The following is a 25,877-nucleotide window of genomic DNA, read 5'->3' on the forward strand; positions in this document are numbered from 1 at the left end:
GCCGGCTTCCGTGGCGAACCATCTGATATGATGCTTCGCAGCCAATGCGAATTCCGCTTGTAGGTGCCGCTTGTCTGTTACAGGTGGTTACAGACAACGGCGAATTCTCTCCATGGGACAGTTATTGCTTTCGCATTAAAAACTGAGCCTTGCGAAATGCGCAGCCCCTCTAGTGTGCCATGGCGTTAACATAAACAAAGAGGGTGGCGCCGATGGAAAAAAAGGAGACACTGACATATATAATTCCAGTGCTGTGTACACAGCACGACACCTTTTCAATGGCGAATAATTAGTGCACTTTGCCACTTCGAATAAAAATACTGCAATCACACCTAGCAGCTAGCGGGGAAGTGATCATGAGGAACACTCACAAAATCCGCCGATATCCTGTTCACAGTAACAGTTTCGCACAGTGACTGCGCTACATTGTTAGCCGCGTACCAGTGAAGACTCGAGTACCTGAGTACCAACCAACACAGCCGTCTTGGCTGTATTCGCGAACCCGGTGTCTCGGTGCGACAGCGCGAGGTGCTTGCGTTCTCATACCTTGGCCGTACACACCGCTAGGGGAGTTTCTGGTGGCTCGCGTTCAATGTCTAATGCACATGAACAGAGTGGTGTCTATTCTCCAGTTGCTTAGTAAAGTAACTAACTGCTTTTAGTCTCTTGGACCGCCGCTCGTCTCTTATATTTACCCTTTCAACCAACAATCTTTAACTATTGTCCGCTTAAGGGGCTTGACATTCATGTTGTTGCGTATAGCTGGACGGCCAACATTTTTATGAAATCTAGGAAGCACGACTACGGACTGTTATGTTTTTACTGAGAAAACAAAGGCAGGAAGGGGAAGTCAAGGCGATTGGTCCTGGCAGCATTTAATGTTTTGTTTTTAGCATGGCGAAACATGAAACTATCAGACGACGTTTAAGGATAATATAGCTCTTTTTATTTACGGAATTGTTCGTCTCTTTACGAATTTGTGAAAACGTAAGGCTTGCTTAAGGCATTTGGATCGACAAATATATAGTAGAATATTATAAACGAACAAAGTCTCTTCTTCCAAAGAAAGCTGAAAAGCTTCAGCATTCAGTCATTTTTATACATTTTTAGAAATAAACACGTATGCAGTCATCACTATGTGCATATTTGCTACACGTCTTTCGTTAACAAAAGTTGTGGATACTGCAGGAAGAAATCAGGAAGCTTTGAAGCATCTGAAGACAACGGGGAAGCTGCTCCCCAAAAGCTGGAATTCGTTCTTGGAACCGATACCTTAGACGATATAGAGAAGGCAAAATCATCCCAAGCAAGGTCAGTAGAGAAGCTGCAAAGTCAACCAAAGGTCAGGATGCTGAATGCATCCTATTCATGGATGCTGCCGTTTTTGACCTGCCGGAGACCACTAGGAACACACGCTGGGACTGCCACGCTATTATAGCCACAGTTGCCCTTTCAGCATTTTGATTTTTCTTTGGCAGTTAGAGAGTTAGTCATTGCTATCGCTCATCTCAACAAAACATTGGGGAATTAACACGAACTTTCGTAAGTCAATATCACTGAACATCATCCGTACAATATCACTGAACATCATCCATCAAAAACGGCACCGTAGTGTGGTGCCGTTTTTTTACGCTGTTAAACAAACTGAAAAAATCGGCGCCTGCACATGGAGAACTAAAGTTTCACCAAATAACTATTTATGAAGTGGATTTTACCTTATGAAGTTTAAAGGCGTAGTTATTTTTTTAGCAGAAATAAATTAATATATCTTGTGATTTGGCAGGCAAATTAATATAGCTTGTGTCGCCTTTTCTTCATAGGCGCAGCGAGCAGACGACGCACTTTGTTTTCTGCTACCTGTGGCTATCGGGAAGTGGCGCCATAAGTTACGTTCATCTAAGGTCCTATCTATCTCTAATTAATTTGTCTAACAACACGTCTTTGGTTCACTTTGGCAAATTGGTTACCTTACCTTCTAAAAAAAATATATGCCTTAACTTTTGGCAAGATTAAATCACCCAGCCAGGTGCACATTTGGTGAAAGTTTGAGCTTTATATATGCGGGCGCCGATCTTTCCAGTTTGTTTTACAGTTTAAAAAAACGCCAAACGTTCTGTAGTATAACTTCGAACAATATGACGGGAGTTCTACCTGTGGAACTTTGATCTTTCGGCCGCAACATTTTGAGGAAAATTATTTTTTCCAGCCAGATTCGTCACGAGCATACGGCAGTCCGAAAGAAGTTGGTAGTTATACGGTGAGGTACCAAGGGAATAAAATTTGCTTTATGTGAAGATGTATTTAAATTTTCTACGTCCCTTGGGCCTTATTTGACCTTCTTTATGTTTGAATGCACGAGAGCAAAATTGTGTTTCAGCATCAGTTCGCAGAAAGGGTCTCTCGGAAAGAGAAAACGATAGGGCAATTGAAATGCGGTGACAGATTTAGGATGCTATAATTTTTAATCGTGTTACTTAACACTACAGATATACCGGCGACACTGAGAGGCTCATCTATCAATTTTCTAACTATGGAAAAAAGTTCATTCAGTCGTCCAACATGAGTCCGGACGGCTACGTGCACATGGCCATGCAACTGGCGGCCTTCAGGTAAGAAAATATTGCTGGAGCGCGGAACGCGCTTTGCTTGAAATGAGGTTTTAAGTTAGTGGGTTATCTTGTGTAGTTTTGTAGTTTATTTGCCTGTCAGGGAAGGAGAAGTGTCTGCCGAGGGGGTATTTTCTTCGACGCCACTCGTGTTCGCTCGCCTTCGGATGGCTTATGTTTTTCATGTGTAATGCAGCTTGCAGTTTTTACGGCAAGCACCGGACGAGAAATGGGAGTAGAGCCCCCCACGCAGAATCTGTGCTCAAACACGGCCGTTTTCTGTTTGCGTACGTCTTTGCACGTAGGCCGTCCGAGTGCGCAGTAATGGGCGGGGGCGAACAGACAAACACGACAACGATGGTGTTGGCGCAACAACTTCTTTCAACCTTGAGACGCGGGCCTGTGCTGTCTAGAGAGGAAAGGGAGATCACTCGCGTGTCTACTAATTGAGCAGATCCCGAGAGCTTAGAAGATTCGGCTCTGGAACGAGGCCCGAAACGTGTTGCGTTTTTTTCTTTTGGTCGAAGGTGTGTTTTTATATACATTGTTTTTTGTTGTTGTAATAAACGTGGCAACACTCGTCACTAAAAATTTACCACCTCGCAACATAACCAGCGGAACCACAAATGTTTATTTATTCAACCCTTAAAGGTCCAATGAGCATTACATAAAGGGGGGCAAGGAATATAAAATCAAAAATACAGAACACCGCACGAAGCGAAAAAAACAAACAAAAAAACACATCAATTATGCATTTGTACACGCTATAAAAATAGCAGGGAAAATCCGCACAGAAACAAATGAGGTCAAAAATCACCAACATATCGTCTATGTAAGCACTCGACAAAAAAAAATAATATTAAAAGAATAAAACAAAATAAGAAACATATAATAAAATATAAAAATAAGGTAGCCAACTATGAAAACAATGTAGAAATCGCCTCACGGAACAGGCCGGTGTCACTAATGTCGACTATGGTGTTGGGAAGGTCGTTCCAATCGCGGATGCCTCGCGGGACAGCGGAGTTAATAAACGCATTAGTTTTACCGGTTAGGTGCTTGAAACTTTTGCTATTAGTGGTTCGATGGGAAGATCTGTTAGGAGGCTCAAGAAAATGTGTATTATTAATGTGATAGTAGAGCTTATGGATGAGGCACAGAAGAGCAATTTTACGGCGGTTTTCGAGTAGAGGGAGAGAACACTGATCCTTTAGAGTAGAAACACTTATGTTATACGAATAACTCGATGTTATAAAACGTGCCGCTCGATTTTGGACGGCTTGGACCATCGTTGGCCATCCACATCGATCGGCTCCCCCTGCCTCAGAAATTTGACTAAGAGTTCCGTGTTTACGGGATTTATTAGAGCGCAGCTCTTAGGCATCCGTTTACGGCTTGAGCGGCGTCGGTGTAACCGCGAGTTTAATTATGGGAGTTTCCAAATTAATGACGTCACACGTGACTGACGTCACGTGTGACGTCATGAGGGTCACTCGTCACGTCACGGCACGTTGCATGATGGGTCCCTGCTAAATTCAGCGGAAAAATTTACCCCGCAAAATTTAGAGAAAAAGTTTCCCCGCTTAATGTAGCACAAAAAAAATCCCCTCTACTCTTTTCGCTAAGAAGTTTCCCCGCTAAATAGAGCGGAGAAAATGAAAGACGTTTACAACTCCCTGTAATGCCGAATTAGAAAGCAGCTCTTGAAGACGAGGAGGGGGGAGAGGACGGAGGGGACGGTATGCCCCTCCTCCTCATCTATACCCTCTCCCCCCTCCTAATCTCCTCCCGTTCCTATTAAAAAAAACATTTGAAATTGAAACGGGTGGGAAACTGGTCGACCCGTTTGAATCAAATGGATGGCAAACCTGTTAATCCGTTTGGATCAAGCGTGATTATGGGATACGGGTACCCGTTTGAAACGGTACCAGTTTTGATATAGGTGCCCGTTCAACCAGGCACGTGGCCACACTTTTGAACGCGCCATTCGGATAGGCAAATTATTCGCTAGCCCTAAATGGGTATCGTCTGGAAGGTTGGTTCTCTTAGACTTATTTGAGACGTCCCGAAACTCATAGACCCATTTCTAACATGTAGGAAACACGTGGAAATGATTGTGCTCGCGCAGGTGCTTGCGAATGGGCAGGAAAACAGAAACAAAAGATCGTTTTCAATTCGCCTAGAATTTAATTACAACTTATTTCGTAGACAAGTACAAACGTGCAAGCGATCTGTGAAATGTGAAGAAGCACTCTAAGCTTTAACACAGCCGGGGTAATTTCAGACTATATGGCAGACTTTGGGGGAAATTATTCGCCCGGCTGCCGCAAGATTAGACGCTGCACACTTCTATGGATAATCTGGAAAAGTACGCGTTGAAGAACGGTCACTCGTAGCCAACAAGTAGGTTCCAGTGCACTTACCATAATAAAAGCTGTCTTGAAAGATGTAATCCAAAATATTTGTCGACACGGTCAAAGCATGGGGACCACAGAAACACTAAAACGAGAAGGAAGGCTCGTTGAAGTTTCAACACGATGCGGCCACAAGCTGTCATTTGCCGAACCCAACCAAACCGGTAGAATTCCTGACTTCTTTGAAGAATCGCTTGTTGCCGATATACGCGTAGGACTTTTCGAACACTGATAGCTTTGATGCACATCTAATACGTTGTCAAGAGACATCCTAATAAGACCGCAGGGTTAGACGACATATTGAAGCAGGTACGACGAGTGAAGTTCGAACTGCTACTGAAAACAAGCAGACAAAGAAAAAAGCGGCTGTCAGGCGCGCCCTTCCGAAACCCGATGCTTATCAGCGTGTAGCTCGCGCGCTGCTGCGGGGATCATGTGACAGAGCTGACCAGAGGGGAGGGAGGGGGCCAGGTCAAGGCGCAGTACCCGGGAAACGCCCCACCCTCTATAAAAAAACAAAGCAAAAAAACTCGCGGTTAGTTTTTTTTTTTTTTGCAGTCAATACTAGGTGAGGTGGTGCACCAACCGCTGTAGCGCCAAATATTTTACTAGGGGGAATACATTCCACTCTGCCCATTGACCCCGTAAGTCATGACGTCACAACATGGCGTCTGGGTCCAAACAAACCGTTGCTAGGGACGTTGCTATGAACTAATGCATGGAGACTCGACAGGAGGCTAGATTTTCGCTTACAAGTAAGTAAATAATTTTTTGTAAGCAACCTAACTTCTTAATATCTAATTATGGAGATGTTCTTGTCATCTCAGCGTCGTATTGCAACGATGGAAGCCATTTCTGAAGTATTCCACTCCGCTTTGCTTTGGTAGCAGACGACACAATAGGTTTGCTGGCCTTTGTTGCAGCGGGCGTCTTCATTGAATTGCTTCGGTAAACGAGCAACACAAGCAAGTGCATCGCCATGGCCGTAGAGGCCTCCGCAATGTGCGTTATTTTTCTGTGAAGAACCCAGCTCAGTTCAGAGGGGCGAAAATTCCGTAAAATAAAACCACGTCATGCAGATCAGTTACGACGACGACCTGAAGTGCATTACCGGCGTAGTGCAGGCCAGCATAAGAAACAAATCGTACGCTGTCGAGGTAGGTCGTTTATTATTATTATTATTGAGGTTGTAACCCAAGCGGCACAAGAATATTAGGCGAGTATCTACACAATATGGTTGGCAAATACTCGGAATATACGGTTCTTTTCATCCACACGATGTCTAGACAATATATTTTTAAAAGCGGGGCAGTACCAGCACAATATCACAGGAATACCGCCACCGTCAGGCTGAGTACCCACCCGGCGCCGAAAATATCTATAGAGTACTAGCAGCGTCGGCTGAGTGCATGCGAGACGTCGCGTGTTAACCCAAGGTCAATCGAGTTGTCGGAGTACCCGCCGGATATCGCCAGTATATCCATAGAGTACTTGGAGCGTCGGCTGAGTACCCACCGGGCATCGCGTATGTCAATCAAGCTGGCGTGTCGTCTGAGCGCCGGCTGGATATCGGGCGTATATCTATAGAGTACTAGAGCGTCGGCTGAGTATCCGCCGGGGGTCGAGAATTTCAATCTTGTACTGGAAGTGTCGTCCGAGCACCCACCAGAGATAGCACGTATATCTAGAGAGTACTTGGATGGTAGGGCGAGGACAAGACGGGCAGGAAAGGAGGAAGCAGACGGAATGCTGCAAAGAAGAGAGGGGCAAACCTCCTAGCCTCTTTAGCGTTCCGTCTGCTTCCTCCTCCCCGGCCCGTCTTACCCTCGCCCTACCTTCTCGAGTTGCTACGGACTACAGATACCGCCCTATTTATGTGCTCCAAAAATATTTTATTTGCTCACACCACCATTACGCTTCGGGCTTTTTTGGCACCTTTATTATACACACATGTAGATACATTATGCATACCACAAGCATCAGCTCAAAATATACATTAAGCGCATACACACACACGGCACATACAAACATCAGCCCAACAGCACACTAACCACCTCCTAGAAACAAAAACCGTAGCGCTCTTCTCGTGACGTCGCAGCGCAACATTCCTTTTAGCTAATAAGACGTCCGTCGTATGAGCTAGAATAAATGCTGCACATAGCAACTGGTCTAGAAAACATTTTATTACACGGGAAAAACATTACACCGCTAAATAATCGGTACGAAACGGCACGAGGTTTGAGTGTAAGACGTCTATAGAAAAATGTGATTGTTTTAAATCGAAACCTTCGGCAAAATGGCGAGACACGCAGTGATTGTAGACAGCAAAACAGATCACTGTTAAAAATCAGGTTGACGTAGTTAACGCGGATACGGCTAGACAGGTGTCATTTACGATCATGTAAGGGGCTGTTATCGCGTGCAGTCACTGAATTCTTGCATTTTACCATGGCCACATGGCAAAATTAATGTAATTTCGATCGAGTGACATTGGACAAATTAGCTTGCGACGACTGTATATTCACTCAAGACCGTGAACTGGTTAAATTTCATATCATTTAATGAAAATATACTAACTTTTTAGTGTGGCAGGGGTACTAAAATTAGTATTTAGTCAACTAATTTACTTCTCCCTATGGGCTTGAGCTGCCTTAGAACAAAATACAACTTATTTTGCATACAGTAATACTGTTTTAAGATTCTAGTATAAAATCGGTAAAGGCAATAAAGTAACATTAGTATAAATATACAGGTAAGCGCGAACAACGCACTTTCAATAATCAAAAACTTGTTATTCACTTTCGAATAGAACTAGAATATTACCACGCATATTTAAAAATGTCGACGCAACAGCACGCAGATATTGACGAAGAACAAGATTCCATTCTATCACAAGGATTAAAAAAAAATCGACTGCAGCACTTCCCTTGCGTCCTACATGACCAAGAAAACCCGTAAATAAGTTGTTTTTCACCTGTCTATCGTATCCATACGTCCGGCTATGTCCGCCACGAAAACATTTGAACACAAACTCCAAGAAGTCTCTGTGCACGTGGATGTTCGCGGCGGCCGCGGCGGTGTCGTCTCCGATTCCACCTAAAGCCCCTTCATGTTTCAAAAGTAGCGCAAGGTGCGTCGATGCACGAGGCACGTGGAACGTGCGACCCTTGGGAAGATCATGGCGGCACAGCGCAGCAAATTATTTAGCGCACCACTGAGCGAGAGTTTCGACAAGAAGTGGCGCGCGGCGCGTGTCTCGCGCATTTCCACAACAATGAATTTGGTATGTAGAGCATCAATATCATCGATAGCCGAGACCTCCCCGACGATGGATGGCTCTCGCCAAGCCCAGAAAACCTGTCCGCGCCGAGGCTATTGTATTTGGGAGGAGTGGAATGTATTTCCCCCAGTAAAGTATTTGGTACCGCTGTACACCCGCTTTCCTCCTCTCTTCGAACCGCCACAGAAAGTTGACTACGCCACGTTTGCAGCCTCGGAAAGCAGGGGAATTTTTTCAGCACGTTTGAACGCTGGAAATGGCGCCCGCCGGCCTGAAGCTCGTCTTGCGCCCGAGCGAAAAAAGCACCCAGCGCGAGCTCGTAATTTTGCTGCTGCAACAGCTGACCTGCTCTCGCAATGCTTGATGTTCGTGCAGCCACGTGTTCGCGCATTACCTTCGCTGTGTCTTGAATTGAGGCGAAACGGAGTCAAGAAGTATATTCTTTCACGCGGTCGCGTTCCCTGCGAGAAAGATTCGAGCTGAATAAGTAAATTGGGGCAACAAAGAACGCCACAGTTTTAAAATTGTATCAAAATATTGGCTCCGCAACGTCGCATGTTTACGTCAGAAAAAGAAAAAAGAAGTTTATTGTTGTTAAGTATAAGCGAACATCAGCGCAATCAAAATATAAATGTAATTACATTGCGTGGAGGATTGTAAATTGATGAACCCGCGCTCTCCGCTTTCCCGAAACAGGCTGCCATTGCTGAAACTGGCGTGTCCATGCCCCCGCTTTGTACGTTCATCATTAAACGGGCTCAGCAGAGCCGTTTGATTAAACCGGTACAGCTTGCCGGTCACCGGTCATCCATCTGTGAAACATGGTCGCCTGTTTGTCCAAATAGGTGACCGTTATGGCTCATACGGGGGACCCCTTTGACAAACTGGTGGCCGGTATGGCTAAACTGTTAACGGTATGAACCCGTTTACGTTCATATAGGGCCAAATGTGTTTTTTTTCAGTAGGGGGCTCCTCGCCTCCTCCTCCTCTTCTCCTCCTTCTTCCACCCTCCTTCTCCCCCTCTCTCTTTCTCCTCCCTCTTTCTCCTTCCCCTCCCTCCTCCGTATCCTTTCTCTTCCTCATTTCCTCTACTCCCCACCCTCCATCCTCCTCTTTCCTCCACCCATCCTCCTTGCTCCTCCTCCCCCTTTGCCTCCCCATCCTCCCCCTCCTCCCTCTCGCGCGGCGCATTATGGGAAGCGTCCCATAATTCAACGCGGTGCATGATAGGACGTTTCCCATAATGCACCGCGGGAATTACGCCGACGGCGACGCCGACACCGCTCAAGCCGGGAACGGGCGTCTGAGAGCTGCGGCGCTCTAAAAGTTTTATCTAAATTCAGCGGAAAACATTCCGGCCAATTTTAGCGGAAACATTTCTCGCTAAAGTCAGCGGAAAACAATTCCCCGCTAAGTTTAGGGAAAAAAACGTTCCCACAAAATTTACCGGGGATTTTTTTCCGCTAACTTTAGCAGGAAATTTTGCGAACATTTCTCTTAAGTGGGAGAGGAGCAGGAGCGGAGAATACAGATAAGAAGGAGGGGCATACCCTCCTTTCCGTTCCTTTCCATCATCCTCCTCGAGAGTTGCGCTCTAATTTAGCATTACAGGGGATTGTAAACGTCTTTCATTTTCGTCCTTAGAAATGGGGCGTGTTTCTTTGGTTTATTTTAAGTGCGATAACATTGTTTGATGATCGTTTGGATGATCGTGGTTTTGTGTGGAATGGTTTGGACTGGACTGGTGTGAACTGAATTGGACTGGTGTGAACTGGACTGGTTTTGTGAAGCCGCGGCGCGTTGCATGATGCCTGCCGTGCTCGTTTGCTGCTTTCGTTCTGTGGTCACGTCCAATTTCGCACTTACAAGGAGGAACGAGTCTTCTGGCACACTTCCAGTGACGCACCGAGGGAGTGGGAGAGGAGGGTATCGAGCGGCCTCGGTGGTGGCACAACGTACGCGAATTCATGACCCCAGGCACAGTGACAACTCCGCTTGCGGAAAAACGCCGACACCCGGGGAGAAAAGTTGTCCTTTCAAACACAACAGTGTGCGGACCGTAGGCGGAGATTAAGGGAAGCTGTTATGACTGAATCCGAAGCTGCCGACGCTCAGGATAACAGTAAGGTTCTCCGAAGAGAACAGTATGCGGACCTTTGCGAAGTTGGAATTGTCATCCTTCGCTGAGTCTGTTGGTACCCTTCAGCCAAATGCTAAGGCATTTCTTCAAGAATCAGCGTAGCGACAACAAAAATTTTTGCCTTTTTTTAGAAGCGTATTTGTTGTTGTTTGGTGTAAATGTTTACGTCAAACTTGCAATAGATGTTTATCGGGGAGTATGTTCAAGAAAATTAAACGCGAGCATGGTATTTCCCAATCATTAGATAACATGCTCTTGTGCCGTGGCCCGCATAAGTACCGTTAACTATAAGAGAAGGAAACGTGCTAAGGGGTGAGGTTCCGAAGACGAAGCAGCGTTCAAAACGGTTCAGTTTGCGCTGTACTTTATGGGTTATCATAAGATAGTATCATAGGTAGTAATTACCAGAAGCTTGGGGTTCTCCGAATCACGGACAGCTCCCAATCGCTTTTTTTTTTCTGTTTTTTCCGTTTTCGATAAAAGCGACCCGGGCCTTAACTTTTCAGATTTATTAGTATTTAGTAAAAACACGAAGCTTTAGAAATAATGATGACCGGAAAGAGTAGCTGTACGGCCAGGGGTGTTCTGTTGCAATTATTGTTTAACCGTACTTTTAGCCTAGGTATATCAGCTTTAAGTGCGTTCGGAATGTGAGTGGAGCAAATGTAGTGCAACTAACATGTTTAATCTTCTTATGATATATCTACTACCAATATGCTACGTACCTTTCTGCAAATCAAATCACCGAGTTTCAAATTCACGTTTTCTCTGGTGTATGACCGCCGTTCTTCTAACATCGCTCAGTACGCAAAAAGTTATAATTGTTCAGCTGCACAGTTTTACAGCCCGACGAGATCACTCCCTTCAGATAAAATTAAAAAAAAATGCATGTTCGTAGGCTATTTGTAACAACATCTAGAGACACGGTGTCTACAAGATTCCACCGTGCTTTTTAAACACCATCCAAAGTGCCGCGGGTAATCGATAACTCTAACTCTAACGTGACAGATAGGAACAATTAGAAGGTGCCACTAATACATCTTTTCGCCTACTCGCGACTAAAGTGAACTATAGGGGGAGCGCTGGTCAGGCAAAATGGCGGACGAAAGAAGGTCGTTTTCTTCGTTCAGCACGCGGACCAAAATAAATTTGTAGCACTGCAGCGTAAAATTGGTATTAAGCAAAGCGATTTATTGACGGTAGTAACCTTCTAATCACTGTGCAGGAATGATCATGAGGGAATCCTAAAACACATTACTGCAAACGATGTTTGTTTCTGTGCTGCCAACGAGAACCAAGCGGCGGTTGCAGACAACAGAGTCGAAACGACCTCCTCTGTTGAGCTTTCGGCGTTGCCGCTACGCGGCGTTGACTTCACTGGAGTGCGCCGATAGGCTTCTTGCACCTGCCGTCACTTCCGGTTAGCGTCGAAATCGATACCAAGATTGTCGTCTACCATCAGTGCCTTGGCGTCATGTTGGAGGCATTCGGAGTCTTATTGCGGTAGCAATAGTGCCGCAGAGCCCTGCTGTTTGCCTCTCTCGCCTGTGATAAAAGAACATGGTGTCGAGCAGCCGATGGAATACAGGTCATAATAAGCGTGATTTGTGTTTCACGACCGTGGACGGCACTTGAAGGCGAACGTCCAGTGCCGTTTCTTGGCAATTAAACACCACGCAAGAGTGCATCGAACGACAAAAAATGCGTCATCTGCTAATATTTTGCAGTGATAAAAGAAAAAGAAAAAATTATGTGCCTACTTATAGGTGGAAATTTTGCGGTATATTATGGTGAAACTTGTCCGCACTTTAGCCGGGTCTCCAACTTTTAGAACGCAGCTCTTATGGCGCATTCACACTGGCGGTTGAGCTGCATTTACGAAGCGGTTGAGGATTCTGTTCGGGAGCGACCCTGCTCAGGCACATCAAGACGCGGTCGGCAGTTTCTCGTCGATCACGCGTAATTTTTTTTCGACTGGCGCTTGCAAATCCTGTTTTATAATACAAAAATTCAGTTTAATCTACGATACAAAGACGAAGCGTAGCTATTATGGCACTTTCAAGATTTTCCTTTAGGCTGTTAGCACGCATCACGAGTTCAGAAGGCGCAAAACGTGACATGGACCCGCAAAAACCTGCCTCCGATTTCTTCGACTTCGCCCACAAGCAAAGCCCAGCTAGGCGCGCCTTGCTGACTCAGAAGAGGATGCCATTGGCACTTTCTTCGAAGTGGATCCTTCCCGCATGAAAAGCTGACCTGGTTTTCAGAATAGACGGTCACCTTCTCCCCTCGTTGCTCCCTTTTATAATTTTCGGAGTAACAGTGGGCGACATTCGTCGATATTTCCGACTGGAACAATTATCACGGCGCCACTGACCATTTTAAACCTCAAGTGACCAGATACGTTACATCGCGAACACAGCCCGAAAGCACACAAATGATAGCAGAACAGCGACGAATGTCGAACATAAAGTAGCGTTGTATCATGGTCTTGTGCAAGAATCCTCTAAAAATGTCGCTTCGTTGCCATGCTGACGTTGACCATAGCAGATGGACAGGACAGACTACGTACAAATACGGAAGGGTACAGAGGCCAGGTGTGCACTTCGGTACTTTCGTCGTGCTTTTTAATGGGCGAACGTGAACAAAAAGGGTTCAAAATAAGGACTTAACGCAGATGACTAAGTTTTCGCAGCGCTTAATATTTTTACGAGCATTAGACGAAAAAATTTTTTTTTTACCTTGCAATGTAAAGTTTTTCGTACTGAACATTGGACTAAACTATCGATGTGCCAATATTCCTGCCCTATATCCATGGCACGGTCCTTTTAAACTCTCATATTCGGTCCCCAGCAATGCTCAGTTGGGATAAAAGGCAGAGGTTTGCAGATGTTTTATTTCATTTCATTTCATTTATTTACATTGAGGACCCGTGTCCGGGTATTACACAAGGGAGGGTAAGTAAGAAGACACTCTTTTTTAGTGACAAATGTAAAAATCACAAAAAACAACAGCAAAATAACATAGTGCAATAGTTAAAATGGTGATAACAAGTTAACAAATCACTATGCAAACATATAACTCATTCATTTGATCGAAGAAGACACAGACAGTTCACAAAATATATATGTGTTAATTTCTATTACAATGTCGTTGGGTAATTAATTCCAATCATAAATGGCAAGAGGAAGCATGAAATTTACGAAAAACAAGGATGCAGTCCGGATGAATTGGATTTTGCACACATTTGCACCTCTCGCGGAAATTCGATCTGAGCACAGAGAAGGTCCATTTTTATCTGTGGATTGTCATAATATATTTTATGAAGAAGAGCGAGTTGGGAGAGCCTTCGACGAAAAAAAAAAGCGTTTGGAGATCAGCGCGATTACAAACTGAAGTGATACGGGTATAGGAGTAGTAGTCGGAGTGATTGTACGTTAGTGGTTTGTTTTAAATTTTTTCTAGTTCGCTAGAGAGATAATTTTAATATGGTGACCAAATCGATGATGCATATTCCATTTAGGAACGAACCAGGTTTGTGTAGGCTGGCCCTTTGATTTCGGGCGAACAGAGCCTGAGGTTACGTTTTAAGTATCCAGGTGTTGGGCTAGCTTTTAGGACAACTTCGTTAACGTGGTTGTTCCATGCGAAATCACTGGTGAGGTTAAGACCTAGGTACTTATATGATGTGCAGTGGCCAATGTTATTGATACCTCGTTGGTAAGAAAAATTAGACGAGGTGGTTCGACGAGTGAATGTGAGTTACTTGCACTTTTCTATGTTTATTCTCATCCGCAAATTTTAACATTACTGTTCAATTATATTGAGGCCGTTCTGAAGTATTCTATGGTCATTTGGTGTTTTGATGGCTCTGTGAATGACGCAGTCCTCCGCGAAGAGAGGCACGGGGGATGATAGAAGATTTGTTAAGTCATTGATGTGTGTTAAGAATAATAGTGGCCTAGCACGGTTCCCTGAGGGACCCCTGAGGTGACAGAGGACCTGCATGGCATTTTGTTATTCATGACTGTATAATGCGTGCGATTTTTGAGGAACTCTCTGATCCCGTCTATTATGTTTGGGGAACGTCCAAGGGAAGGTAGCTTTTTAATAAGGCGTTGATGAGGTCCCCTCTACATGCTTTTGAGAAATCGATGAATATGGCGTGAGTTTGGAGTTTGCGGTGATGTGATTGGCCTAAGTCGTTTCGGAGCACCTTTCGGACCAGCCAAAACAGTGTTTTGGGGCAGTAAACGTGGTATTTGGAGCAGGCAAAACAATGTTTCGGAGCAGAAAAAGTGGCTTTTGGAGCGAATGAAATAGAAATATTCGTTTTAGGTTCTGGACAAATGAAGGCATTTTGCTCGCAGCAATAAAATAATTATGGTCATGAGACCATAATTTTACATTTCAGTTGGATGTCGTTAAACATGTAACTGAAGTGCCAATGACATGACACATCTTGCAATGCTTCAGTTAAATAATACATACATATGTACCTGGTATAGATAAATCAGAACCAAACTGCACATTTAATAATTATATGGAAGTGGCCAGCTTCGTAGTGAACATCACAGCATTAGGTTGACTAGTTATGTAATATAATAAATTGAAGCTGTCTCCCACTGATGAAACACGTAACTACTGCAGTGCAATGCGAAATTGTACACAAGAAAAAGGTGCATTACGACTAGCGGGTGCTTTTCTTTTTGCTTGTCGAAACTTTCTGTAAGGCTGCTGCAAGCCCCGCTTTGCCTTTGGCAAGTAATGGTGCCCTTTTCCAATGTCTCCAAAGAGACATTGAGACGTCCCACAAGTGTACAGTGCTGTAGGCTTTGCCGAGAAATTCCGAAAAAACGCTTGCCACCGTTTTACTGGTTCCAGAAATGCCAAATTTTCCTCAAAAGCAAGCAAACGCAAAGCAATGGATTGCATGCGTCCCGGCTGGTTCCTCATTCGTGCTATTATGTTCGCAAGCACGTGAGGCTAACTTCGACTACTTGCAGTTGCACGCGCCTCGTCGCGCGAGTGGAGACGGCATGTTCGATCAAAACTGAAACCATGCCACTTCGCTCCGTCGCCAACCGGTTCCGATAATTGTATACAAAACATAACTGTCGAGCATACGCCAAAAAACAGTCCAGCGGCATGTGCCTGCCAGGCCAACAGGGCAAGGTACAAGCTAAACGCACAGAAAAAAGAAACTGAGCGCATCGATGCAAGACATCGCAAGCCAGGATCAAAGAGTTCTTGGAGAGCTTTCTCCAACAGCTGTACTCGAGACAAACAAGTGCACTCTGCAACTTCAGCGTGCAGATATTTTGTGTTGGGCGGCCGCTAGCGCCAACTAGCTCACGCATGCTCAGTTACGGTATACATATATAGTCAGTTCAGTTTCGGTTTCGAAAGGCGACCGAAGTTGGTACTTTGGCGCAGGCTTGGCGCAGATTACCCATATTTTGACAAAATGTAGCAGGATGTATCAGGGTTAGACCCTCGGCGTAGTTTGGCGCGATTGGCGCAGCAATCACATCACTGAGTTTGTTATTTAGTTAGAAAAAAGGTCCTGCGTAAAGCGTAACAGCTGGGTTTCACAGGAAAACGTTTTGCGGAACCCATAATGGTTGTAACACAGCAAGTAATTTGATTCCAAGTAGTTAATAATGTTTGAATATATAATCTGCTCAAGAAGCTTGTAAGGAACACGGGTGATTAATATGGGGCGATAATTAATTATTTTGTTCCGAACCACCGTTTTTTGAATGGGCATTATTTCTCCTACTTTCCAGTCATTGGGTAGCCACCCCGAACTTGATGATTGATCTCTGACGAGTAATTGAATACTGGTCAAAGATGGACATAAACGAACAGTAAAACGATTCTAAGCCCTCGTTTATTGCCCGATAGTTTGCTTTGTTATAACCCATGATGTATGTATGGTATGCGAATTTTCGGGATGTGGGAAGTTCCAGTGAAAGATGTATAATTAAGTGATCACTCAGCCCCAGGAGGTATGGGATGCTGTTGATGTTGCCTGGATGAGACGATAAGCATAGATCAAGGGTGCTGCCAGAGGAACCTAGAATCCTGGTTGGCTTATTTAGCATTTGAACTAAGTTGAACGTTAAACATGTGTCAATGAATCCATGTGACGTAGCACATCGTGACGACAAAGAAAGCCAGTCAATATGTGGATAATTAAAATCACCAAGAAGTGTCATACTAGCTCTCGGAAACTTTTTGGAAAGAAAAAACAAGTGCGTCAAAAAGTTCCGTAAAAAAATCGTGCGAATAATCTGGCGGCCTATTGCAATTCTGCCTGGGCCTGTGGCAGAGGGCCGGGATCCTGCTTTACGTCCTCGGACAGTGCCAATAGCAAGTTCGACAAAACAGTGTTAGCACACGCCAGGAAGTACACTGACAACCATTTATGCAAGTTGTGCTCACGTTGACCGTTTCGGTCACTGTTAGTAAGAGCAGGGGATTTGGGCTGCAGTATAAAGGCCAGCGATTCAAACGCATTGAGCCTCATTCTATGTGCTGCGCTCCTCTATGTGCTGCGCTCCATTCATATATGGGAACCGATTTGAAAGTGATTTCTATCGATCTCGTTGGCCCACAAATGGTTAAGTAGTCGCTGTTTTTTAATATGTTTGTTATGGTTCATGACTGTCCCACTTCTCCTCTTCCATTGCATTGGAAAATTAAAGAATTTTAGAATTGTATAAGTATTAAATCCATCCCTGCATTCAGTGTTTTTAAATAAAAAAAAAATTGAATACTTACAAAAGTAGCTTTGTTCGCTTCACAGAGTCGACTAAGTTAAGTTCAAGTATATTCTACTAAATACGTTTGTTCGAATGTATTACATGAGGGCCCTGAAAAAGCTAGGTCTCCCACTGAAACGTCGGCACGCCGTTCTGAGGTTTACCAGAAGCTCTCTCCTCACATGAGGGCTGCGTGTTAACCGGAGGACAAAAAAGAAGGTCTTTCTGAGTAATGCTCCTACGCATAAAGTCTTACAAAGTGATGTCGGTATAAATTTTATCCTAACTTTTTTAACTGAGTGATACACTGCTGACTTATCTGCTTGTTGAGCGGTGAACGAATCATCGTTTTGGACATAAAGGTGTAAGTAGTCCATTTGTTTTACCAGGACTATTGGCACCCCGGTCATCGTGTACGGAACGGCTTCGACTCGCCAATTCCTTCACGGACGAGCTACGGTATATTACCCCTCCTCGGAAGACAGCCTATCGTTCTGCAGGGTCTTCGACAGCCCCTTATCAAGCAAAGCAGAGAAAGAACAGAGCTTAAGGAAAGCCGTGGAAAGATGCAAACAAGACGCCGTTTCCGTAAGTGTGTAAGCGCTCCTATTAAGGTTGATGAAAAATGTTCAGTGGCTGAAAAACGCGTAACTATTATGCTGTAGGTTCTTCAAGAATATCGTTATCTAACACGACCTCACACCCGCAGTGTTTGTAGAGCTTTACTAAGGATCACTTTTGAAAAACCCTGGTTGACTCAGGGGGTATAGCATTATATAAAACAATACAAAAAGAGGTCCCTGGTTCAATTCCAAGACTAAGCGTATTTTTTCGGTCGCGCTCCAGTCACTTATTTGTGTTTGGATATTTGTGTTTGTCCTTTGTCCCCATAGTTTCACTTCTGCAGGTATCATTTTCGTCTTTCTTGTTCAGCTCGCTTGCGCCTTTGTATTTAATTGTATAATCATTAGTGCCATTGCCTTCCGACCTGCTAGCCGGACACAAACAAACACCAACATACAGACGACCAAACCTCTCAAGATTGTTGGCTCATCACTGTCGGTTGCCATGATGATCGCCATTGTGGACTCTTCCAAAGCTTGCAATCTTCGAAAAGGTCGTTAAAACTAGTCGCACTATAATCGCTATAGAGAATCATCGTATTGAAAGCGTTCCTCGGTCAGTATGAGCGTCTTTGGCACTTTGCATGCAATAAACTTATCACTCATGCATACCTCTCCAGATTTGTTACAATTATCTTGCTCTTCTTGCGTGTTTCAAAATAGTACAATTATTTCTTAATGCCTCCAAGCACTGACGTTGCGTGTGATGGCGGTACGACCACGGAGGGCATCACATGCGGCGTCACAGCTTGGGGTCATTGAAAAAACAATTTTGCTGTCTTCAAGCACGCAAGAAGAGTAAAATAATTGTTTGAGATCTGGGAAAGAAGCAGGATTGATAAGTTTATAGCATTCACACAACCAAAGACACTTATATTGACCGAGAAACGCTTTCAGTACGTTTATGCTCCATAGTGATCTTGATGCGACTAGTTTTAATGACCCTTTCGATGCTTGGAAGCTTTGAAAGGGTGAAAAATGGCGATCACCATGGAAACCAACAGCGATGAGCCAATTACCTTGAGAGGTTTTGTCGTCTGCGTGTTGGTATTTGTTTGTGTCCGGCTATCAGGTGGGAAGGCAATGGCGCTACTTAGTACATTCCCAGATCCACTGACTTGGAAATAGCGAGCTCCTGGCTTCTCACGAGAAAGAGCGCAAAAAGAAATATACAGAGAACCAAAGAAAGAAAGTGGACGCTTGATTAAGCATCTTCACTTTGCGCGGATGGTTGAGGTAGTTCAACAGCTTTTTTGCTAGAAACTGGTGCATTGCTACTCTTTGTTTTTTTTTTTGTCTCCCTATTGAAACGTACTTCTTGGATCGAGGCGTTTTTGAACAAGCCATCATATTCTCTATAAAGCACTGATTTGTTTCAAATTTCTTGCTCACCCGGAACGCGATCGAGAGGACTTCTAAAAACGTGGAGCCTGAATTGTATCAAGGGGTTTTAACCTACTCCGTTCAGGTATATTTTCTTCTCAGAGTCGCCGCCTTGGCGGAAACAGCGGGACTGCGATCGCATCTATACTCTGTTTCACCTTGTGTTGTACCGCAGGAAAGGTTAGAAGCGCGAGCTCCTTGCTCTGGGGCAGATCTCAGCGGCACAAGCTCTCGAGCACTGAGGTCAGCTGCCGACGCTATGAGCTTGCGCTTCTAGCTTTTGCTGCAGTACAACATAAGGTGAAACAGAGTATAGGTCTGGGCGGCTTCCAATTCCCAGTTACCTGCGCCTGGCCACGACAGTGTGGGAAAGGCGTGTTTTTTTACAGCGTTCAAGGAACGAAGTCATTCCTGTCAAATAAATTCCAAAGACGGACGGTTGGGAATGTGCACAGCACGTGATGTCGCCAGTGGTTCACGGGTGTGTCACGTTTCGGTCAACACATGCCTTTCACCGCTCCGTCCGAAAGGGACGGATATGGCAGAAATACTTTGAAAAATAATTCAATTGCATTGCAACTTAAACCAGACTAGACGTAATATCATTACATTATACTTATATCTAAAACGTAGTGAAGTTACTTTGACATTACTTTACAATTCCTCTGGACAGTAATTCCTTCACAATTTTGTTTGAAACTGAGATCTTCCAGTTCTCACCACAACAGGCACATGCACGTGTAAGTGTGTTATAGTAAAAAGTCACTCCACTGGCACACGCGACTAACGTGTTGGACATGGTGAATAGCTTATACTTTAGAAGTGACTCAAAGACAGTCGGATCGCCGGTTTCGCTGTTCAATCAATGATAACAAATTTTAGTTCAAGGCTGACGTAATTTTGTCTCTCTAATTTTGGAAAAGTCGTAGTCTTGGTTAAAAACTCAATCGGGTCGTGGCAGCTCGTTCTCACAAGAGGTCATCAAATGAAACTTTTCGCTTGTGATCAGACGCAGGCAAGTTTTGTTTTTCTTAAGAGCACCAGTTGACGCATTTTTGGACAGTTCTATCGACATTATGTGATGCTAAAGCTTGAGATCCGAAGTTATTACACGTTGTCGCACGAGGGGGTCAGATATCCGATGTGCAGAAAATGTAATTAAAAGGATGGCGAGAGCTTCCTAAGATACGTACTTTCCCAACGAACAAGAGCGACATCTGTATGCTACCTATTAGAGACTAAACTTCCTAAGAAAATACAAAAAGAAAAGACATTCCGCAACTGGCAACCAACTGCTCTCTTCCCGTCTTTCGCGACTACAAAAATCATATTTGCCTGCCAAGGCCAATGCTACGGAAGAAACATTATAAATTCTGGACAAGGCATTTTAGATTATCCATAGACTCCTGTCGTTTGTAGAACATGACACAATGGTCGAAGTTTGACATCTTGACCCTGCTTGACGACGGCAGGAAGGTTGGGAATCTGCGTGCCTTGCCGGTTAAGTTAAAAAAAAAAGTTGACTTCCTCAGCGTGTGACCTTCGCATTGTAGCCTCGTAGTAACCTGATGGCGTGTTGCTTTAAATCTACCTGATCTTGAGTCTCGTGACTTCTGGTCTTTTAGCGATATCTTTAAGCAAACGCTTTTCTCCCTGCCTTCCGGTGAGACCCACACTGGTGTGTCCGTCACGCTCCACTTAAGGCGACGGTTTTCCCACAGATTGCCCTAGTTTAACATGTCTTTGATATTCCTATCTCTCCATAATTTTATAATACTAATGACATTGCTGCCACGTTTGAAAGGAGCGCATTGTAGACATGTACGTGAGGAGTAAGAAAACATTTCGCGTGGTTAACGATTTGTGAATACCATTTAAAATATAGGGATTACAACACATTTATTGCATTATTCAAAAATTTATTTTGGGTTATTTTTTCCTCACAGGCAGCGAACGGCCTCGCGGTGTACCGGATGATGTATGGGTTGTTAAGCATTGCCCTTGATGATGGGATCCCGATTCATCCTTTCTTCAAGCACCGCGTTTTTGGGCATGCGGATCTGATAGCCAGCCAGGTACGATAGGAGTATTGCAAAATGCATTTTTGTCACGTTTTCGTATGTTACGCATGTCATAAAAGAATAAAACAATTGACAGTGAACTTTTTTTAGAAGATCTATAGGGTGTTTTAACTAACTTGTGCTAAGACTTAAAAAAAAAAGAACTGCTGCGTGTTGAACCAACGATATCCTTTGCGATGAGCGAAACTGTCTAATTAAGAAAGATTAATTAGCTAAATTTTTAATCATAATTTATGCGCGCACCCTTGACTACAAATTGTGTGTGCCTTGTTTAGCAACGTGCAATCATGTCGTTTTCATAAAGGTAGCCTTTCTGTGTAAACACCTTGAGCTTTAAAAAGCCACAAGATTTGAAACGAAAACCGCACGTCGTTAACCAAGCTAAAATTACAGTTCGCTAACGGGTAATTACATGATATTGCTTTTTGTCAAATCTCCCGCAAGATTTTTAAACTTCCTTAAAAATGCGAAACTACATTTATGGAAAGTTGAAAGCGGCACTATAGGATGCTTTTCAACATACTTTACTGAATTGATAATAAAGGGTTTGTGCAAAAATTAATATGCAATATGTAAGTAATATTTGTAACATTGGTAGTTTGGCACATCCTAAAATAATATCTTGACTTGATCAATAGGACTGTGAAAAATACTGCGACGCGCACCGCTTGCTTCAGTTTTTTTTTTCTTTTTTTCTTTTTTAAGCCTTCGCACAGTTTAACAGATAGACCTTGAAAATGTCCGGAATGCAGTACGTAAGAAGCGATCGTTTAATTTTTGTTTAGACGATATTAGGCGGTCGTTTAGCCATTGAATCTAGCGAGATAACTAAATTTGTGCAGATGCAATATGATGTCGATTTTTCTGCTAAATTTGGCCGGAAAACTGAATTGGCGTAAAGCTCACATGACATCACCTCTCCAGCTCAGCGTAGAGGGGAAACAAATGGTGCTTAAAAAAAACACTGACACCCCCCCCCCCCCCACACACACACACTTTTTTTTACCAGGCGATTTATTTGGGCGTTAGAAGACTACCCAATGAATATTTTGCTACAGCGTCACATATATTTTCAATAAAGTTAAGAAAAACGCAACTGCTCGAAACTTGTGAAACCGAAACTAATGCTGGACTGGGGAGGAAGAAGGAATATAGAGGAAAAAGGAGGCGTCGGAAGTCACGTGGCTCTGATACTCTTTTTCCCCCAATCAACATATTTGCAGCTTTCTAAAAGCCGCAAAAAATGGGTATCTTATTTCTTTTCTAGTTTTAATATTGTGTGTGCGCCTTGGAAGACCTAAGACTTTCATTATATTTGGTGGTTGTGTCTAAACGATAAAACACGGCACGTGACCACCGAGGAGAGAGTGAGCGCGACTCAAACCGGCCAGTTCACGATCGGTGGTTTTCGTGCGGAATAAGAAGCAGTTTCGAGACGCGAATTGTTTTTTGGGTAGTTGCGCTCTCATATGTAATGCACAAATAAAAACCATGGCGAACATAAATACCCTGTCAGTGTCTCTTTAAGTCCCCTGACGCCAGTTTCCTCACTAAACTTAGTGAGAAAAGTGCCATGATAAATTTATCCGCTAAAACCAGCGGAAAGATTGATTTAACGAATAGGTTAGGTGACGTCAATGTCCTACTTAATTTTGTGGGGATATAGAATTTGGGTAAAGGTCACGTGATGTCAATTTTCCCACTAAACTAAAGTAGGGAGGATGTTCTCTGTTGGCATGATGACAAAATGATCCACGGGCCCTGCTGAAGCATGTTCAATATTTGTTTGCTTCATTCATGTGCACGCTTGGAACGCATCTGCAGAAGTGTTTGTGGAATTAATGTGACATCACCGTCGTAATACAAGGATTAGTAATTGGACAGTCCTTGCAGACGCGATGTTTCAGTAGTTTGACCCTTGCTTTATGAGCACACTATCTGCAGCGTGCTTTCGTCAAATGATAACTGCACTGCGATATCTACGCGATTTTTGTTTACTCCGGGCATTTCATATTATTCTGACTACGCATCCAACGCTGAGTAATGAAGATACAAGCTCGGACGGCACAAAATGTTAAGCCTCTGTAGGACATTGAGCATAGAAGCGCATACGCACGTAAAATTACCTCAGTTCGCGAGCTTTTCTTTCCTAATGAACTAGTTTGCGTATTACTCCAGTGAAAGAACTAGACTTTAAAATAAATTTCGGACGAACGTGCGAAATTATACCTGAAACTGATATCCAATATCTAAGAAAAATCTAAATAAAACTTGTCAGAGATAATATACTTCCGGCTAGCTGTTTACAGTTGATAGAATTAGGTATATTAGGTAATCCTGAACTTGATACGTATGTCGAGCTCATTTGATGTCTAACAATATATTCGGTATTTTTCCAAAAATCACTCAAGAAAAAAAAGCATAACCGGCGGAGATATAGCTCGGCGACTACATTCTATAAGTTAAACAACCTACTCAATTCACCTTAGACCACTCTTAGAATTACCACATGCAAGATCGTTACGTTATTGAAGTTGAGTTCGTACACTTATCAATTAAGGAATTAGCATGTGGGGACACCTAGACGTATGCAGGTAAAAACAAATAAGTCTTCATTATGTCGCCTTGTACATTAAAGAAAACAGTTGTAAAACCCGAGACAGTCATATACATTGCTGCATCTATACTACCTCAAGACTGACTCGGATCGTTCAGAGGGTGCGCCCGGCCTCGCTTCCGGTTGCTTCAAGCCACTTCCCGCGTCGACGCCGAGACCCGCCCGAGAGAGGCATCGGCGCCTCGCATGGGTTGGGTTGTTCAAAGTGGTTATGAGGGACGCGCCCCGACGCGGAGAGACGCTGACGTGAATGAGACGCGTGAAACACGCTTTCATGTGATAGGGCTTTAAACGAGAATTTTGATGCTGCGTCATGTTCGGCGCCGCATTGTCTATGAATAAGCCCCTGAAAATTTTGCGCTGCTTGTCAACTAGTTTCTTTCAAAAAGGGAGAAACGCGTTCAGCTTGAACGTTCTTCTAAGTCGGCAGAGCTCGTCTTTAATGGACCTTTTTCCAGTAAACGTCTGCGCACGCGCAAACCCTTTCCCTTGACCTTGAGCGCCCTTTCGCCATCCTCGGGGGGCACTGTTCTGTTGCCACACTAATCTGCTCCTACGGGAGAAGGCGAGTCCGGCTGCCCTCCATTTGTAGTAGGCGGCGAAACCGTCATGAGGCACTCCTTACTGGAAAAAGGTCCATTGTTCGAGGCAAGAAGTGACCCCCATTTCGTAACATTGCTCACCCGCACCACGAGTGCATTGTTGCTAGTCTGGGAAGAGTATTCGGAAAAGTGTGTGATGTAAGCCAACGGCCGATATTACGTCATTGGACGTAATGCCGCATTGTTTATGGGGAAGGAAGAGGAGGAGCAGCCAAAGCTTACGTAGACATGCCTCAGTAATCCGTGCGCTAAGCTTTACTCAGCTCTCAGATATGCTTACGCATATTGGCTAAGCAAATCTGGAAGCTGGCCAACGACTAGCGCGTCAATCATTGAGGTAAGTCTACCTAAGTAGCTTCACCTCCCGTAACTCAGGCAATGGGACGTACATGATAATGTGCCAGTGTGCCGAAGTTGGCCAGCTGACTTACCTTGAAAGCTTTTCCGATTATACTTTCGGGTATTGCCTTTGTAGACCATTGCGTGCTTGTTACCCGAAAAGACTGACTGTTGTCCCTACTTTCACTCAGATGAATCTTCAATGCGACGGCTGCACTTTCGAAAATCCCAGTTTTCCTGGTAGCTACATGGTAACGTACAACATCCGACCCGAATCTTTCATTTTCGGCCTGAGTTGCAGCAAGTCTTTCCCTGAGAAGAACGCTACCAAGTTCAAGGACGCCATCGAGAAAGCCCTCACGGAGTTGAGAGAGTGCGTGGACATATGTCGTTAAAAGGTGGACTCCAGAACGACTGACATCTGTCACTTTTTAATTATTGGTCCCAGGGATTTGGTAAATATCGTGAAACATGTCAAGATATAAGATAATTACCACAAGATGTAAAATAATTACGAAAACAAAAACCGTCAACAAAGCACCGGTAAGCGCAAATAAAGCAACGAGAATAAATAATTTGGAATAGAAGTTTTTGCTCATGTGTGTCCTTGTAAAGCAAATTTACTAGCACCCCAATCTATGTTGGCAGATTGTTGAAAATAAGTTCATTATAGCAACTAAAGCTCGAAGCTTACCAAGTGTTTTGCGAATTTTGTTTTTTAAGCATAAAGACTGAGGAACTATTTGAGAGAGTGCCTACGGCTGTGGGAAATATAAATAGGTTTGGAATAAAGATGATATATGAAACAAGAAATCATAAGAGTATACAAGGTTTCCACGTCGAATTCTCGCAGAGCCGATAATTGCAATTTACACTAGATTTCTGATCTTGGTAACTTTGGGAAAGAGCATAACAGGCTATTACTTCGTTTTGTGTGTGGGCTATACATCACGGATACCACGGATGAAGGCGAAAAGGCGATGAATAATAAACTTAAAGGGTTAATCGGCAAACTTGTGCCAAAA

General features: G+C 43.9%; 1 protein-coding gene across 1 annotated transcript; it reads left to right on the forward strand.

Moving 5' to 3' along the window:
* Positions 1-1,110: 1,110 nt before the first annotated feature.
* On the forward strand, positions 1,111-25,307 carry LOC8023084 (carnitine O-acetyltransferase-like; the record flags this gene model as incomplete). Its single annotated transcript, XM_042288194.1, has 5 exons — positions 1,111-1,311; positions 2,487-2,609; positions 17,597-17,795; positions 21,160-21,288; positions 25,044-25,307. Coding segments are annotated over 5 exons (856 nt in total), but the record flags the coding sequence as incomplete, so codon positions are not given.
* Positions 25,308-25,877: the final 570 nt, after the last annotated feature.

The sequence above is a fragment of the Ixodes scapularis genome, unplaced genomic scaffold (assembly GCF_016920785.2).
Source record: "Ixodes scapularis isolate PalLabHiFi unplaced genomic scaffold, ASM1692078v2 ptg001264l_1___fragment_5__unscaffolded, whole genome shotgun sequence".
Lineage (NCBI taxonomy): Eukaryota > Metazoa > Arthropoda > Arachnida > Ixodida > Ixodidae > Ixodes > Ixodes scapularis.